Genomic DNA, 19,371 nt, shown 5'->3' on the forward strand with positions numbered 1-19,371 from the left:
AAAGAAAGAGACTTGGTGGATTAAGACAGAAAAAAAAAAAGACTGGGTGAAACCTAGGAGGGTTACATGGGAGAGAAAGACTGGGTGAAGGCTGGGGGTACATGAGAGACAGAAAAAAAGACAAGGTGAAGGCTGGGGAGGAGATTACATGAGAGACCGAGAGAAAAACAACAGACTGGATGAAGGCTGGGGGGTTTACATGTGAGAGAGAGAAAAAAAGACTGGTTGAAGGTTAGGGAGGGTTACATGAGAGAGAGAGAGAGAGAGAAAAAGAGACTGGCTGAAGGTTAGGGGGGGGTTACATGAGAGAGAGAGAGAAAAAAAAGAGACTGGCTGAAGGTTAGGGGGAGTTACATGAGTGAAGGTTAGGGAGGGTTACATGAGAGAGAGAAAAAAACAGACTGGGTGAAGGCTGGGGGGAGTTACATGAGAGAGAAAAAAGACTGGGTGAAGGCTGGGGGTTACTTAAGAGAAGTTACTTGAGAGAGAGAGAGAGAGAAAAAAAAGAGACTGGTTGAAGGCCGGGGGTGGGGGGTTACATGAGAGAGAGAGAAAAAAAAAAAGAGACTGGTTGAAGGCTGGGGGGAGGGGGGTTACATGAGAGAGAGAAAGAAAAAAAAAAAAAAGACTGTGAAGCCTGGGGGGGGGTTTACATGAGAGAGAGAGAAAAAAAAGACTGGGTGAAGGCTGGGGGGTTACATAAGAGAAGTTACACGAGAGAGAAAAAAGACTGGGTGAAGGCTAGGGGTATATGAGAGAGAGGAAAAAAGGCTGGAGGGGAGGGTTACATGAAAGAGAGAGACTGGTTGAAGGCTGGGGGGGTTACATGAGAGAGAAAAAAAAGAGACTGGGTGAAGGCTGGGGGGGTTACATGAGAGAGAAAAAAAAGAGACTGGGTGAAGGCTGGGGGGGTTACATAAGAGAGAAAAAAAAGACTGGGGGAAGGCTGGAGGGGAGGGTTACATGAAAGAGAAAGACTGGTTGAAGGCTTGGAGGGTTACATGAGAAAAAAAAAAGAGACTGGGTGAAGGTGGGGGAGGGTTACATGAGAGAGAGAGAGAGAGAGAGAGAGAGACTGGTTGAAGGCTGGGGGGGGGTTACATGAGAGAGAAAAAAAAAGACTGGGTGAAGGCTGGGGGGGGGTTACATGAGAGTGAGAGAGAGAGAGAGAGACTGGTTGAAGGCTGGGGGGGGTTACATGAGAGAGAAAAAAAAAAGAGACTGGGTGAAGGCTGGGGGGGGTTACATGAGAGAGAAAAAAAAGACTGGGAGAAGGCTGGAGGGGTTACATAAGAGAGAAAAAAAGACTGGGGGAAGGCTGGAGGGGAGGGTTACATGAAAGAGAAAGACTGGTTGAAGGCTGGGAGGGTTACATGAGAAAAAAAAAAAAGACTGGGTGAAGGTGGGGGAGGGTTACATGAGAGAGAGAGAGAGAGAGAGAAAAAAAAAAGAGACTGGGTGAAGGTGGGGGAGGGTTACATGAGAGAGAGAAAGAAAAAAAAAGAGACTGGGTGAAGGTGGGGGAGGGTTACATGAGAGAGAGAGAGAGAGAGAGAGAGAGAGAGAGAGAGAGAGAGAGACTGGTTGAAGGCTGGGGGGGTTACATGAGAGAGAAAAAAAAGAGACTGGGTGAAGGCCCGGGGAGAGGGTTACATGAGAGGAAAAAAAAACAGACTGGTTGAAGGCTGGGGGGGGGGGTTTACATATGAGAGAGAGAGAAAAAAAAGACTGGGTGAAGGCTGGGGGCCTACATAAGAGAAGTTACACGAGAGAGAAAGACTGGGTGAAGGCTAGGAGGGTTACATTGGTGACAAAAAGACTGTGTGAAGGCTGGGGGTACCTAAGAGAGAGAGAAAAAAAAAAAAAAGACTGGGTGAAGGCTGGGGGTACCTGAGAGAGAGAGAAAAAAAAAAGACTGGGTGAAGGCTGGAGGGGAGGGTTACATGAAAGAGTAAGACTGGTTGAAGGCTGGGAGGGTTACATGAGAAAAAAAGAGACTGGTTGAAGGTGGGGGAGGGTTACATGAGAGAGAGAAAGACTGGGTGAAGGCTGGGGGGGGGGGGTTACATGAGAGAGAGAAAGAAAAAGATTAGGTGAAGGCTGGAGGGTTATATAAGAGAAGTTACACGAGAGAGAGAGACTGGGTGAAGGTTGGGGTGGGGTTACATGATAGAGAGAGAGAGAAAAAAAGAGACTTGGTGAATATTACATAAGAGAGAAAAAAAAGATAGGGCCGGTCTTAGGCAGGAGCGGTTGCACAGGGCCCCGCGGCACTCCTTCCCATTCCCCGCCATTATCACGATCTGTCTCCTTGCCTCCTCTCCCCTGAGCCGCAGGGTGCCCTCCTGGCACGCACATGAAGCCACCCTGGTGGTCTAGTGAAGTCTTCAGGGCAGGAGGGGGACATGTAAGAGAAGCTGGGAGGGGAATGGGGGAGAGTGTAAGCGTGTGTATGAGTATGCGTGTCTTGGCCCTCCGAATCTTATGAAATATTAAATGTGGCCCCTGATAACAAAAAGGTTGGACAAGTCTGGTATAAACAAATATGAATAAAGGTAAGACAACTGATATAATGCATTTAGATTTTCAGAAGGCATTTGACGAAAGTCCCCATCACAGATTCCTTGTTAAATTAAAAAAAAAAAATCATGGTTTGGAAGACAGCACACTATGGTAGATTGGAAACAAGCTAAAAACAGAAAACAGAGAGGATAATTAAATAGTTATTTTTCCAAATGGAAAAATCAATATGGGTCTGTTCTGGGACCTGTGAGATTTAAAATGAATACACATCCCTACCATATGCAGCAATGACTGGTGTCCAAGCATTATCCTTTGCATGAATTTACAGGAAAGAGAAATTAGTCACTCCTATTTCTTTGTGCAGCCCGACCAAGTGACTATTCCTACTATATTTGATGTATATTAACAATAGGTACTAAGGTATGCATCTCTGCAATATGACGATCAGAATAAAGCTATTTTTATTACATGTTAAAGTACTGTATATCTATTTCTTAAGTTACAAGAATGACAATCTAGCATATGTTATTAAATAAGTACAAAAAAAATTTAAAAACTACCTTCTTCAACACATTGTCGTCCATTACCATAATAACCAGGCACACATCTGCAACAAAAGCCAGTTGAATAGTCTCTGCACACAGCATGTACAGAGCACCGATGGCGGTTAGTAGCGCAGGTTTGCTGATTGCCCGTATTATAATGGAATACTGAAAAAAAAGAAAATATGATGACTGGCATCTTTCCTCAGTACAGACCTTAACCCATGGTTACACCAATGTCTATCATGTGAATTTCACTGTGATAAATGCATCGTTAACAGAGTTGTTTTTTCCTTATCAGAAAACTTGACAAGAAATCAAGTCAGCAGGTAACAACAGGCATGAAGAAATAGTAGGACAGGTTTAGATGTGCTCAGAAATAGCACATTAAATGTACAGGGTTCTGACTTGTAATATTTTGTACTTTTGTGGCCCCAGATTTTCTAATCTGGTTTTTCTTATATTGTAACTAGCCGTTAAGCCCGTTAAAACGGGCGTTTTTTTTAAATTTCACCTCCATGTGCAGCAACTGTGCTCTGTCCCCTGCTCTTCCCTCATGTCCAGCAACCGTCCTCTGTCCTCTTCCCTCACCCCATGTGCAGCCACCCTCCTCTGTCCCCTGCCCTCCCCTCCATCGATTAATGAAAAAAAGAAATTAAATAAGGGGGGAAAACATTTAATAATTGATTTTTACATTTGTCCGTATATTTTGAAACAGTATGGTCCAAAAACCTCTAGGGACATTAATTTTTGCTCCCACTGATACAAATGCTAATGCACTATTATATGATCGTATATTTTTCATAAATGTTTTTGAATCTGGATCTTGTGCAGTCATCAAGTTCTTAATGTATTCATTTGTAGTTATAGGCGGTAAATGTATAGACCCTTTATTGCAGCAAACATTAAACTTCTTATCTGTTGGTCTCTCATTTTTAAAGTGTTTTGCATGACAATGTTCACAGATTTCGCAAAAGTTGCCAAGGCTGCTACTGTTTATATTTTTTTCCTGAAACTCTTGTAATGTTCTTAAAGCTTTGTGTCTTTGTCATTTGAAGGTCCATTAAGTGTTTGTTGATTCTTGATTGTTGACGTCTGTGTCTTTCTTCATGTTTTTGTAGTTCACTGTGATGTTTTCTGTAATTGCGTACTCTTTCCTTTTCTGCATGTTTTTGTGTTTCTGTTTTATTTTCATGTCTAATTCTATCTCTTTGAGCTTTCCTCCTCTTCAATTCTAAATCATGAGCTGCCAGCTCAGTTCCTGTGGTGTCTAGTTTTCGTCGTGGCATATTAGTTGTTTTAGGTTGCTTTTTTAATAGTAGTGTTTCTGTTTTATTACAGTCCTTTTCTTGTTCTGATTTGTCACAGTAGTTCAAATCAGTTGTAATGTTGTTGTAGCTGAGTGTGTGTGAGAGAGAGAGTGTTAGAGAAAGTGTGTGTCTGTGTGAGAGTGAGGTGGTAGTACTCCTTGTCACAGTGGAGGGTCAATGGTTTGATGTTTTTTTCTGTTGTCTGGCACCCCTCCTTGTAATATTTTGTGTGTGTGTGTGTGTGTGGTAGACAAAGTGTGCAGTGTGAAAGTGTGTGTGTGTGTGCGTCTGTGTGAGTGAGAGACAGAGCGTGTATGTGTATTAGAGAGTGAGTGTTAGTTGCTCCTTGTAGCCGGTGTTTGTGGGCTTTGAAAAGTGAGTTTGTGTGTGTCAGTGAGCTGCTAGGACTCCCTGTCACAGTGGAGGGGGTCATTGGCTCCTTATAGCGAGTTATTTTAGGGTACAAATTAGTGCTTTTTTTTCCCACCCCTTTTTGTAATATTGTGTGTGTGTGAGTCAGCGAGTGATAGATAAAGTGTGTCTCTCTGGGAAACAGACAAAGAGCATGAGAGTGAGGTGTCAGAGTGGAGTGGGTCAGTTGGTCCTTATGGGTTTTTTTTTTGTTTAGGTTAAAATCAGTGCTCCTTGTTGTTTCGCCTGCCCCCACCCCTTCTTCTAATATTGTGTGTGTGTGTGCTTGGGTGAGAGAGTGAGTGAGTGAGAGAGAAAGTGTGTCTTTCTGGGAAAGAGACAGAGCATGAGAGTGAGCTGTCACAGTGGTGGTGGTTAGTGGCTCCTTATATCCATTTGTTGCAAGGTGCAAATCAGGGTTTTGTTTTTATTTGCCTTCCCCCACCCCTTCGTTTAATATTGTGTATGTGTGCCAGTGTGTGAGAATGAAAGAGAAAGTGTTTTTATGTGGCAAATTGACAGTAAGTGTGAGCTGCTAGTGTGTGTGTGTGTGTGTGTGTGTGTGTGTGTGTGTGTGTGTGTGTGTGTGTGTGAGTGAGACAGTGAGTGAGTGAGAGAGAGTGCTAGTGAGCTGTTAGTACTCCCTGTCTCAGTGGAGGTTCAGTGTCTCCTTGTAGGCAGTTGTTGGAGCAGTTTGAAAGGCAGGCTCATTTTGCAGTCCCGTGCAGGTCTCTTCCCCCCCCCCCCCCCCCTCCCATACATGTTGTTGTTGTTCCGCCCCTTCTGCTGACTGGTGCTGTTCAGTGAGCCAAAGGGGCGTGACAGGTATGCCTTTGCTTGCAGCAAAGCAGGACGTGTGTGTGTGTGCATGCAGCGAGTGAATGCACGTGCTTACCTTTTGCTGTTGGCCTCCTGAACAGTTTTGGATCCCTGCTTGGTTTCTGGTGGTTCTCTTCTCTCCTGCATTAGTTTCTCCGCATTGGCTCCTCCCCGGATGGTAGCAGTTCTGGCCATTGGTTATCTTTGTTCCACGGTTCCTCCCTCTGCTGCTATCCTAGTTTTTGTCCAGTCTGCCCCTTCCTACCCCCTCTGATGTCCACGCCCCCTCCTGTCCTGCCTCCTGCTCCGATTTCCATGCCCATATCCAACAACAGATCTCCTTCCTGTTGTCTGAGTGAAAATAGTAGTGGTCCTGCTGTCCCTCCCTAGAGCCTGCCATTTCCCAGCGATTTACACTGCTGCTCCCCCCCATGCGATTTCCACGGCTCCTCCCTCTGCTCCTATCCTTGTGCTTGTCCACCCTCCCTCCCTCCCTCCCCCACGGATGTCCATGCCCCCTCCTTCGCCCCTCTCCGTCCTGTGTTCCTGACTTGTTCTGTGTGTGTGTACTGCATCACCCTTGTCTCCCTCCCTCCTCCACCGTCCCTCCCGTTGCCGAGTTCCATGCCCTCCTCCGTAGTTGCAGATTTGTTGTGCACCTCCGATGTACATGGCTCCTCCCCCTCAGATTTCCACGCCCCCTCCATGCCATGTCGAACAGAGAGCCTGCCATTTGAGAGCGATTTCCACGGCTCCTCCCTCTGCTCCTATCCTTGTGCTTGTCCATCCTCCCTCCCTCCCCCACGGATGTCCACGCCCCCTCCTTCGCCCCTCTCCGTCCGATTTCCACCAACTGTCCTCTGTCCTGTGTTCCTGACTTGTTCTGTGTGTGTGTACTGCATCACCCTTGTCTCCCTCCCTCCATCCTGCGCCGTTTTGCACGCCTCCACCGTCCCTCCCGTTGGCGAGTTCCATGCCCGCCTCCATAGTTGCAGATTTGTTATGCACCTCCGATGTACATGGCTCCTCCCCCTCTGATTTCCACGCCCCCTCCTTCCCTCCCTATTGGCTGCATTACGTCCAGAACAGGAGCTGCTGGTGGAGGCGGGGCTTGGAGTGTTGCTCCTTGAAAGTTTGGTCTCTACTGCGCATTTGCGGGTGAGTACGGTCACTCGCAATTTATATGTTTGATCTGCCCTGGACTGCTCAGGTAGAGGCAGACTAAAAAACCCAAAACAACATAACACACTTTGCCCTAACCTTAGGCAAAGAAGCACATTGCCCACCCCCCACCCCGCCTTGAAATATCCATACATTTAAAATTCCCACAAAAGCCTCACCTTCCCCTTGTGATTCAGACTACAGGAAAAAAAAAACAGCAGAGGAGAAAGTGGCAGGTTAAAAAGTGCTGCACACAGTCTCCTCCTGTCAACTGGAGGATAATGCACAGAGATTAAGGAAGATATACAGAACTCTGAGGGCAGTGGTGGCTTTTGTCTCGCCCCTCCAATTCTCTTTCTGCCAGTCACTGATTCATCACTGCAAAAATCTACTTTGGGGGCCACTGAAATAGCACATCTGAGAGGACCCCCTCTTAAACATTTAGGCCCTAGGTACATGTCTAGTTTGCCTATGGCTTAGTCCTTCCCTGCATAAGGACAAAGGCAATGGAACAAGGTGGTTGTCATGTCCCCTAACTCAACGCAAGCGGCGTCCTCGGGCTGCGCGGGGTCCCGTCGACAGGCACACTTGACTGGCACTGCCCTGAGCCGTGTGTGTAGTTCTTCTCTGAGTTTGTTCAAAGAGCAGTGGTTGCAGGCTCCTTAATTGCTTTGCTTCCATGTACCTGTGTCTGCTCTCCCTCTGCCTGGCTTCCCTTGCTTCTCTCCTATTGGTCTTCCAGTTCCTCCTTCCCCTGCTCTTGTCCTATGGCTGTGCTCCTTCTCCCTTCTGGTTCCTGCTGATGTCAGACGCCAGCACTTTATCAGCTGAGCTCTTCCTGGACTCCATGCTTCGGCTTCCACTTTGGTAGGTGTTACTTGCTCAGTAGTTTGCTTCTTAACTACTTGTCCCTTGTTGCTGACTTTGCCTGTACCTGGATTACTTGCCTGCTGCCTGCCCATTGACTTTACCTGTGCCTAGATTACTCTCTTGACCTGCTGCCTGCCTAGTGACTTTGCCTGTACCTGGATTATTCTCTTGACCTGGTGCCTGCCTACTTACTTTGCCTGTACCTGGATTACCCTCGACCTGCTGCCTGCCTACTGACTTTACCTGTGCCTGAATTACTCTCTTGACCTGCTGACTGCCTACTGACTTTATCTGTGTCTGGATTACTCTCTTGCCTGAACCTGGCTTACTCCCCTGCCTGCTGCTTGCCTGTTGACATTGCCTGTTCCTGGATCACTCTCCTTTGCCTGCTGCCTGCCTATTGACTTTGCCTGTACCTGGATTCACTTTCTTGTCTGCTGCCTTACTGGCCGATATGTTCACCGCCCCGCTCCCAGCTCCGTCTCGTAAGTCTTGCAGGCCGCCCGCACCTAGGGGCTCAACCTCTGGGGAACGGCAATCAGCGCAGGTGAAACCCGGGGTTGTCTGGCCGCCAAGCAGAACCTGGTCTGAGTACCCGGCTCAGCAGCGCTCTACTTGGTACAAAAACTCACAAGTTTGACAGTGGTCCACCTTGGCCTGACAACATTTTGTCCCAATCAGTATTAGCAACTAGGGAGCTGGTGGGGTAGAGACTTGTTTGCTTGTCTTCTCGAAAACAAAAAAGATAGTAAGCAGATAATCTTATAAGGCTGGTTTTCTTATAGGATAACAAGGCTAATAATAGTTAACATGCCCAAAACATTTCCATCATTTTGCTCTACTATCCATTCAAGTCATAAGTACATAAGTACATAAGTAGTGCCATACTGGGAAAGACCAAAGGTCCATCTAGCCCAGCATCCTGTCACCGACAGTGGCCAATCCAGGTCAAGGGCACCTGGCACGCTCCCCAAACGTAAAAACATTCCAGACAAGTTATACCTAAAAATGCGGAATTTTTCCAAGTCCATTTAATAGCGGTCTATGGACTTGTCCTTTAGGAATCTATCTAACCCCTTTTTAAACTCCGTCAAGCTAACCGCCCGTACCACGTTCTCCGGCAACGAATTCCAGAGTCTAATTACACGTTGGGTGAAGAAAAATTTTCTCCGATTCGTTTTAAATTTACCACACTGTAGCTTCAACTCATGCCCTCTAGTCCTAGTATTTTTGGATAGCGTGAACAGTCGCTTCACATCCACCCGATCCATTCCACTCATTATTTTATACACTTCTATCATATCTCCCCTCAGCCGTCTCTTCTCCAAGCTGAAAAGCCCTAGCCTTCTCAGCCTCTCTTCATAGGAAAGTCGTCCCATCCCCACTATCATTTTCGTCGCCCTTCGGTGTACCTTTTCCAATTCTACTATATCTTTTTTGAGATACGGAGACCAGTACTGAACACAATACTCCAGCTGAACCCAAGGAGCTTTATATTAGATAAAAAGTAAACCAGTATGGATTCACAAGGTTAAGCAATAAATTATTTGGCAGTTTCATTAACCTTACCAACTCCAGTGTTATCAAATTCTTCATCCACAACCACAACTTGAGGATTCTGCTGGGGGAACAGTGGGACTTCAAACTGAGCAGGCTGGATTCCCAAGGGAGTTATGCTTGAGCCTTGGTCAATGTTAGGATTCCCAGGGGATGAGTGCCGATGAATTTTATATTGTGGATCTTCAGCAGGTTGAGGATCATGGACAACATACTTTTGGTCTTCCCGGTTGTTGGGAACTTCGTAAAATACTTCTTGATGACCTTCATCTATTGCATCGGGGGGCTGATAGTTGGATGAAGTTGGATGCTCTTCAGTAAAACTCTTGTCATAGTTTGCATTCTGTGACTCTTCACCATGGGAGCTGTGCTGGATAACAGTCTCAGAGACTCCAACAATGCTAGCCATCTGAGCAGCCACAACGTTGCTAGATGAACTACCAATATCAAAGACCCAAACTCCTTGCTTACCAGAATTGCTGCTCCTAAAATGCGAAAAACAAATGTCAAGTCAGTAAGTAAAACACATCAGCAGAACAGCATCAGGGTCAGTGTAAGTATCTTGAGATCAGAGCTGTTGGAGATACACCATTGCTTGAAAATTAAAAAAAAAAAAACCCTTAGGCATAGGGGGAGTGATTTTGTACCTACACCTGCGCCAAGGCATGTATAACTTTGTGCTTGTACAGTATATATCAATGTAAGTGCTGATCCCACCCTCATTCTGCCCATACTCCACCTCCTGGAACACATACATGTATGTTGCATAAAAGCGGGTGCTGTGTTTTCCTAGCACCTAATTTGATGATTTTATATCAGCCCACTGTAGCTCATTCCTTATAAAATTATCTCATCGGAAAGCAATTTTCAAAGCCATTTCCACATGTGAAACAGTGATTTACCATAGAAATAGTCTAACTGAAAACTACCCACCTCATATGTGAGTAGAAGTATGATGGAAGTTACATTTTGTAAACTTTTTCCTGCTGTAGGGTGACACACCTCCCAGCTCATGGTGACAGTGAGGGGCATAATCGAACGCAAACGCCCATCTCCATGGGCATCTCCAAGAACGGGTACGTGAAGGGGCGGGACAGACCGTATTTTTGAAAAAAATGGGCATCCATCTTTTTTCGATAATACGGTTTTTGCCGGGCAAATGCATCAGATTTGTGCGGATTTGAGCTGGGCGGTTTCGCTTTTCAGCGATAATGGAAACCGAAGGCGCCCAGCTCAAAAATGAACAAATCCAAGGCATTTGGTCATGGGAGGGGCCAGGATTTGTAGTGCACTGGTCCCCCTCACATGCCAGGACACCAACCGGGCACCCTAGGGGGCACTTGTAACAATTTTGTTTTAAAAAAAAGTAAAATACCTCCCAAGTCCATAGCTCCCTTCCTTTGGGTGCTGAGCCCCTCAAATCCCCCCCCCCCAAAACCCACTGCCCACAACTGTACACCATTACCATAGCCCTTATGGCTGAAGGGGGGCACCTAGATGTGGGTACAGTGGGTTTTGGGAGCGGTTTGGAGCCCATTTACCACCACAAGTGTAACAGGTAGGGGGGGGTGGGCCTGGGTCCACCTGGCTGACATCCACTGCACCCACTAACAACTGTTTCAGGGATCTGCATACTGCTGTGATGGAGCTGGGTATGGCATTTGAGGCTGGCATAAAGGCTTGAAAAAAGTTGTTAAAGTTGTTTTTTTTTTTTTGGTGGGAAGGGGTTAGTGACCACTGGGGGAGTCAGGGGTGGTCATCCCCGATTCCCTCCGGTGGTCATCTGGTCATTTAGGGCACTTTTTGGGACTTGTTCGTGATAAAAAAGGGTCCAAAAAAAGTGACCCAAATTCGCGCTAAAAACGCCTTTCTTTTTTCGATTATCGGTCGAAGGCGCCCATCTCTCCTCGGCCGATAAACATGCCCCAGTCCCACCTTCACTACGCCTCCGACACGCCCCCGCCAACTTTGCCCATTTCCGCAACAGATTGCAGTTGAAGACGCCCAAAATCAGCTTTCAATTATACCGATTTGGGTACCCACAGGAGAAAGGCGTCCAGCTCCCAATTTGGGTCGAAATATGGGTGTCTTTCTCTTTCAAAAATAAGGCTGAGTTTATCCCAACACATTGGTTGAGAACCGCTGGTTTAGATTGACACGTGATTCCATGATGGTCTAACTCTACATTCTACAGAAACAGCCCTTCTTGAACAGTGACCTGTTTCTGGTTAGATTCAAGCAGCCCTTTTAAGCAGCTGTTGGTGCTGCACAATTGTTATGAAGCAGAGACCTTAGAAAATTCACAGCTCCTGAGCTGTAGTGAAAAGTAGCATCCAAAGCCTTTTTTGCATATTTTATTTTGCAAATTCCCACAATAATTAACTGATTAGCCTGAATCTGCATCGTTAACATAGTACTTACATGGACTCCATATTAAAGTTCACTATTGCAAAACCACTTCACAAAAATTTGCTGTATAATAAAAAAAAAAAGCCCAAACAAAAAATAAGGTCAACTATTCGGGATTCAGTAACCCTTGGAAAAAGAGAGCGGGCCAAAAGAAGATAATCTAACCTGGAATAAACATTATGTGGGTGAGAAAAGAATGTGAACTCCACATTTTTTATCTAGCCTACTAGATAAAAAAAAAATTACACCTCTGGCATCTGAATATTTACTTCCAGACTTAGGTGGTTTACAATCAATTGACAAGTCTGCGGGTGTATTGAAATCACCCCCCATTATAAGATGATAGTCAGAATAGGGTACAAGCGCAGCCACCAGGTCAGAGAAAAATGTATGGGAGTATATGTTAGGGCCGTAAAAATTGCATAATAGAACATGACTTCCCCGGAGTTCTCCAAGTAAAATCACAAATCTACCCTCCTTGTCCTGGATAATTTTATGGGTGTGGAAGGGCAATTGCTTGTGAATTAGCCACCCAGCCCCTCTTCAGTTTTTGGTGTTCTAATGCAGATAAATGGGTTTCTTGTATATATGATATATCAGCACCCTCTTTTTTAACCAAGATAAAATCTTAGTCTTTTTTACAGGGGAGTGAATACCATCAACATTTAAAGTTATTACTTTCAATTTAACCATAGTATTAAGGAAGACGCAGAAAGCAAGGCAAACAAATAACAATAGGACTCCGTGGGTCTCCCAGCTAAACCTACCGATTCCCTCTCTCCCTCCTTTAAATAGTTCCAATTGTCCTGAAATACTGAAAAAGCGCACGCCTGCTGTTGACTCAGATACAACACCTATAACCCCTACTCCTCCCTCCCACTGCCCACTAACATTCACCCTCATGCACACCATGAACACATCCGCACACCCACGACATATCCAAACAGTTCCATCCCCCAGCCCTCCATCACCCACCGCCCTCCTGCCCTTCCCCCACAAAAGCCTCCCATCCTTCTCCCACCCAAGACCCGCCAGGAGACGCCCCCCAGAACCTGCCATCCCTACTTGAAACAATATGCAATAAGATTTACTAAATGAGATTCATCAGGTAACATAGAAATATACAGATCCCTTATTACCTCGTCGTTCTGACTATCACAGTGTTAAAGAATACAAGTTTAAGCTAGAAGTCCAATTGTCCATCTGAACGTATGTAAAGTACATTCCATAATCACCTGTCAGCACCCTGCCAAGGTCCAAAAAGGAACAGTTGCAACTACATCATATGTATATGAAATGACTCCCAATGCGGATTTGAAGGCTCTGCAACTGGGATTTTCATGCAAAACAACAGATAGTTACCACCATTGAACTCAATCACGAGGCTTCTCGGTTCCCAGACTCCATGCCCTTGTTGATTTTGTCCAGAAATGCTTTCGCCTCAGCTGCTTCACTAAGAAGGATCATCTGGTCTCCGTGCCACACACGTAGTCTGGCAGGATAGAGCAGTGCAAACCGGATTCCTTTTCTATGCAGCGCCATGCACATGGGCACCATGGCCTTGTGGAGCAGTGCTACCCTTGACGAATAATCGTTGAAGAGGAGCAGTCGGTGCCCTTCATATTCCAATGAAGCTTGGGTTCGGTAAGCCTTTAGAAGCATCTTTTTCGCCTGCCAATTACTATAGTGTGCAATCGCCATTCAGACCTGAGAGTTAGGTTCCCCTCTCGCGCCAATACGGTGTGCACAATCACAGCAGTAAATGCTCCTTCTGCCCTCGAGGCCCAAACGTTCTGGCAGCCAGGAGTCAAAAAAGTGGAATAGATTGTTATCTGCCACTGCCTCCAGCAACCCAATGACTCTTATGTTGTTCCTTCTTGCTCTATTTTCCTGCTCCTCCAAGCGTTCTCGCAGCTCTCTGGTTTCCTTTTGCAGCATGGTTATTTGGGACACCATAGCCCTTGCTTCGTCCTCTCCCAAAGATACTCTCCTTTCCACTTCCAACAGTCGGCTGGCTTGAGAATCAAACTTTCCAATGATCTCATACACAGCTGATTGGAACCTAGCAAGTCGGTCCTCTAGCACTTCCGATACTGATCGGGAGATTACATTCACCCACTCCGCCTCAAGTGTTAAAATCGAGGTCTGCACCGGCTGTGGCTCTGCCGTTTTGCTTTGGCCCGTTTTGTTCGAGTACTTCACTCCTCTCTGTGTCTTTGTGGGCATTCCGCAGCAGCCTCTTTTTTGTAAGTCCCGATCAGAAGCACATTCCTTAATCTTCATCCTCCCAAGTGTAAAGGTCTGAAATACAAATTAATGCGCGCATCCACCTTTTCCAGTATGAGCACGCAGCTCTGGAACACGTTGTCACGTAACCTGAAAACGGTCTATGAATTGACCAATTTCCGTAAACTATTGAAAACCTCTCTCTTCGACAAGATATATCACAAAGATCAACACGTGTAACTGTATAATCTTTAAAATATCCAGAAATGTCTTATAATCCCCACCTCCCACCACCGGCTCTGGCACAGACCGTATAAGTCTGCCCAGCACTATCCCCGCCTCCCACCACCGGCTCTGGCCCAGACCGTATAAAAGTCTGCCCAGCACTATCCCTGCCTCCCAACCTCCAGTCCCGCCTCCCACCACTGGCTCTGGCACAGACCGTATAAGTCTGCCCAGCACTATCCCTGCCTCCCAACCTCCAGTCCCGCCTCCCACCACTGGCTCTGGCACAGACCGTAGAAGTCTGCCCCGCACTATCCCCGCCTCCTAACCTCCAGCCCCGCCTCCCACTACCGGCTCTGCTATCCAATCTCAGTTAAGCTCCTGAGGATCCATTCTTTCTGAACAGGATTCCTTTTCAGCTGAGAATTAACACAAGCTTTTTTTTTCCTCTATTTGTCTGTAACATCGTAAGATCTCCTTATAAGCAATTTAGGGGGCCCTTTTACCAAATAGTGGTAAAAGGAGACCCACGGTGGCATCAGCACGTGGGATTGCCACACACCGAGGCCACTTTTTACTGCCACCGGTAAAAGTGGCTTTTTCACAGTAATTAAAAAATCACCATACGGCCATTTACTGCTGTCCGATTACCACCGGGAAGGAATCACGTGACCCCCTACTCTCTGTTTTCTATCTTTTAACCATTGTTTTAATCCACAACATTGCACTACCTCCTATCCCGTGACTCTCCAATTTCCTCTGGAGTTTTTCATGAGGTACTTTGTCAAATGCCTTTTGAAAATCCAGATACACAATATCAGCTGGCTCACCTAGGAGTAGCCTAGTGGTTAGTGCAGTGGACTTTGATCCTGGGGAACTGAGTTCGATTCCCATTGCAGCTCGTTGTGACTCTGGGCAAGTCACTTAACACTCCATTGCCCCTGGTACAAAATAAGTTCCTGAATATGTGTAAACCGCTTTGAATGTAAGTTGTAAAAAACTCAGAAAGGTGGTATATCAAGTCCCATTTCCCTTTCCCCTTTATCCACATGTTTGTTCACCCCTTCAAAGAAACATAATAGATTGGTGAGGCAAGATTTCCCTTCACTAAATCCATGTTGGCTTTGTCTCATTAATCCATGCTGTTGAATATGCTCTGTAAGTTTGTTCTTTATAATAGTCTCTACCATTTTGCCCGGCACCGATGTCAGGTTCACGTCTATAATTTCCCAGATCACCTAGCTGGAACCTTTTTAAAAAAAAAAATCGTGTTACATTGGCCACCGTCCAAAATTCCGGTACCATGCTTGACTTTAAAGTGAAATTACATATTACTAACCAGGGGCAGACTGACCATTCAGGCAACCGGGCAGTGCCCGAGGGCTCGGAGGCTCTAGGGGGCCCAGAGGCTCTTGCCCGCCGCATCCACATACTACAACCGTCCTGATTGATGTTCTAGCAGCCGCTGCCGGCCTGCTGCTATTCTTCCCGGTGCCACCGATGCAGACATACCAAGTCGTGGGACCCCCTCCTCTCAGGAGACCTTTGCCATGTGTCTAGTCAGGCAGCAGTGATGCCCTAATCGCTAATTCGCTGCCTATGTCCTGTGCCGGCTCTGCAGGTTAAAATGGTGGCAACGAACTCTCGCAAGACTACCGTGAGAGGTTGCAGACGTCATTTTAAACTGTGGAGCCGGTGCGGGCTGCAGCATGGAAGAAGGTAGAAAGGGGGGATCGAAGGGACACGCAGGGCATGAGGAGGGTAGGGAGATTAAAGGGGTATTCAGGATACAGAGGAAGGTGGGGATGGAGAGTGGGGGAACAGTGAACATGCCGGATATGGTGGAAGGGGAGTTTGAGGGCATACTGGGCACAGGAATGGGAAGGACTCAAGAGACTGGGGAACATTCTGGGTATGGAAGGGGTGTTGATTGTTTAATGGGACCTGTAGTAGTAGTAGTAGTAGTAGTAGTAATCCAGCTTGTTCAATTTTCCCAATAAGTGTACTGATGCTCTAGGCTCACCACGATATTTCCGATGCTGCCTTTTCCTAGGAAGGTCCTTGAGTGCTGTTATGGAATGGCAGATGTGTGTCATACAGGTTCTGAGTGACTTTTGTAGGGTTTTGTATAAATTCAAAATATGCTCGCTACTGGAGAGAGGTTATGTTATTGTGTTCCTTAGATTAATGTTGGTTTTTCTCTTCTTCTCCTCATTGATGTAGATTTTGTGATGTTTGTCAATCTCTTTTTAAGTACTGTGTAGTAAATTTTCAAATAAAAACAATTATTTTCTATTTATTAATTAGAATATGTCAGTTTTAAGAATGTACATATGCTAGAGCTGGTTTAAGACTTGGCAGGGACCCACAAGAAAAATCTCATTCATTTGGCCTTCAATCTCCAGCACTGAGGTGGTAAATCTCCAGCATTGGGATGGGCCACCCTTGGCATCTCTGCTGACGTGTTTTAAAAATGGTTTCAGAGACTTCTTACATAAGTCTCGTGAGACTGTCAAGACCCGCGAGAAGTCTCGACAGCCATTTTGAAAACTCTGCGCCGGGCAGACTAGCGGCAGCAGAAAAAAGTGGGGTTCTTTCTGCCCCCGAAGAAGCCACCAGATCACCAGGGTCCTTCAAGATAATGGTTCCAGGGGCGGCTGTAGCATCTGTTGGGGGGAGGGGGGCAGCGGTGGTGTGGATGGGTGGCGGGGACAGTGGTGATGGGGGGGGGGGGGTGTCCAGAGTATTCTCAGTCCACCCCTGTTACTAACAATAGTTTTGCACGTTCATTTTTCAATTCTATCAGTACTCTGAGATGAATACTATCTGGTCCAGGTGATTTGCTACTCTTCAAATTTGTCAAATTACACCATTACATCTTCCAGGTTTAGAGAGATTTCATTCAGATTCTCTGACTCGTCAGCTTTGAATATCTTTTCTGGCACAGATATATAGTAACATGGTATATATATCTCCCAAATCTTCCTCAGTGAAGACCAAAGCAAAGAATTAATCTCTCCACTATGGCTTTGTCTTCCCCGAGTGCCCCTTTTACCCCTCAGTCATCTAGCGGTCCAAATGATTCTTTTGCTGGCTTCTTGCTTTTAATATACCTAAGAAGAAGTTTCAATACATGTTTTTGCCTCCAATGCAATCCCATGCATACCTGTTTTTGCTACACTGAAGAATTTTCAACCAGCTCATCTAGCTAAATGGTTTTGAAAGATGCCTTTTTTCCCCTCTTGATACGAGAACATCCAACATGATCACACAGCGTACCCCCCCCCCCAATTCTGTTAGTAATGATCTTAGTATTTCTATTATACCATGGCATTACAGTGTTTACACAGCTTAGTGTGCTTTTCTGCATACAAACCTTCAGCAGCACACTGTGCCCAATCAAAAAGTGGGAAATAGTCTTCAGTTCCGTTGTACAGAACCTGCATGTGTGTCCGTCTTTTCTATGTATGAAGCACAGTAACTTGTCCCTATTCCAGTGTCCTATGCTGTAATTATCAATCTCGTGTTTAAGGAGGGGTGTGGACATGTCCCCACCCATACTAGGTATTAAAAGGTGATGCTCCTGTATGGTGAATGGTAGCCAGTGGTCCAGAAAAAGTAACTACAACCAAAGGGAAGAATTTCCTTGGAAGCTGTCTGCTATGCTGCACTTTAGCATCACATAATCTCCTGCTACCCAGGGAAATGTAGCTGCATAAATGTGAAAATAAAGTATTTTATAATGACACAACACTGTGCTTGTCCACTGCATAGTTTGTTGATTTTGCAGCATTATACAGAATACCTAAGGTATCAAAGAATATGCACATAGACATAGGCTTGCTTGAGGATACTAGAAGGATATCCACTCCTAGATAGTTTATTTGTGAGCTTCTTTGAAAAAGTTTTAAAATCCTCTACTAGAGCGAAATATAATCAATGTGAACTACTACTGGCTCCCACACAACAAGATAAAGAATCTAAGACCATACAAACATTTGTTTTGCAATATACCCAAGCGGCTTCTTTAGCTACCAAAATTATTAAATGACATTGGAGAATACTGTAAAGTCATGCAACATTTAAGGACCACCAAATAAGAATAGCTTATTCTCGTAAGCCTAACGTTAGAGATACACTGCAAATGAATACTCTTACACCTCCTACAACGTCTCTCAATGGGCACATCAGCTGTGGACCTTGCATTTTGGCCTGCCCTTGTCACAAGATATATGGAGGAAAGACTACCAGAGCTCTTAAACAGAGACTAAGTGAGCACGAACATAATTTCCTCCATTAAAAATTAGAAGAACCAACAGATGGTTCTTCTAATTTTTGATGGAGGAAATTATGTTTGTTGCTCACCATTTAGAACAACAGCATACATTTGCAGATTACTGATGTACAGTAATTGATCAAGTAACAGCCACAATCAAAGGAGGCGATAAGAATCGCAAGTTACTTCAATTAGAATAAAAATGGATATTTAGGTTACAATCGCTCATTCCAAAGGGCTTAAAAAAATAGAATTGAGTGGAAATTGTTTCTATAGTGGTCTTCAAAGTCCCCTAAAGTAATTTGGGTTATTCTATACAAACACAGTCATTCTCTGGTCCTTTAAGATAAATTAATTTCAGCGAGGATCTCTGATTGGCCAACAACGATTATCATCTTTTTTGAAAAGGGAGGGTGCCATCTTTGCAGTTCTAATTCTTAAAGTAGGATAACGAAGCACTTCTAGCAGGTAAACATGTAAACCATATTTGGAGTGCAGTTAGTAAGGAAGTCCCTGTAACTCCTGAATTTACTCACAAATCTTTTTTCCACTTAGGACTTTTTGACAAAATAGTCAGCGGTTCAGCTTCCGAAGACGCAAACTGTGAAACGGAAGTGCTCTGTTCAGCTAACCAAAAAAGCAGCTACGCATTCAGTTAAGTGCCATTTAACGTCTAAGGACAATGTTATTGAAGGAAAGACGTTAAAGCTAAGCAACATAATAAATATTTGGAAAGTAAAAAGTAAAAATTTAAATAAAAAGGAGGTTTTTTTTTAGACCTATGAGGTTCGCCCAGCCACAGTGGTGAAATACAGACTCCACATGCTAAGCTTCTGAGGTCTTTTGCTCCCACATTACAATACAATTAGTGATGTAAAATCGGAAATGCTTGCTATCATTGAAATGTGAAGTACTCATATAAGCAAAGCAGCCACATTAATTTTCAGCATTATACAGAATAAATGATGCTATTCCTAATCTGAATAGTCACAAACGAAATGAGGATTTATAATATTGTTGGATTTGTCCAATTGAAGCTACA

General features: G+C 45.1%; 1 protein-coding gene across 1 annotated transcript in view; it reads right to left on the reverse strand.

The window, feature by feature from the left end:
* The window catches only part of NID1 (nidogen 1), a 249,834-nt gene that overhangs the window by 143,713 nt on the left and 86,750 nt on the right, over positions 1–19,371 (reverse strand). The window contains exons 5-6 of the mRNA XM_030194981.1: positions 9,206–9,678; positions 3,084–3,233 (exon numbers count right to left, since the gene is read on the reverse strand). Coding sequence (XP_030050841.1) covers positions 3,084–3,233; positions 9,206–9,678 — 623 coding nt within the window. The remainder of the gene's footprint in view (positions 1–3,083; positions 3,234–9,205; positions 9,679–19,371) is intronic.

The sequence above is a fragment of the Microcaecilia unicolor genome, chromosome 3 (assembly GCF_901765095.1).
Source record: "Microcaecilia unicolor chromosome 3, aMicUni1.1, whole genome shotgun sequence".
In the NCBI taxonomy this organism is placed as follows: domain Eukaryota; kingdom Metazoa; phylum Chordata; class Amphibia; order Gymnophiona; family Siphonopidae; genus Microcaecilia; species Microcaecilia unicolor.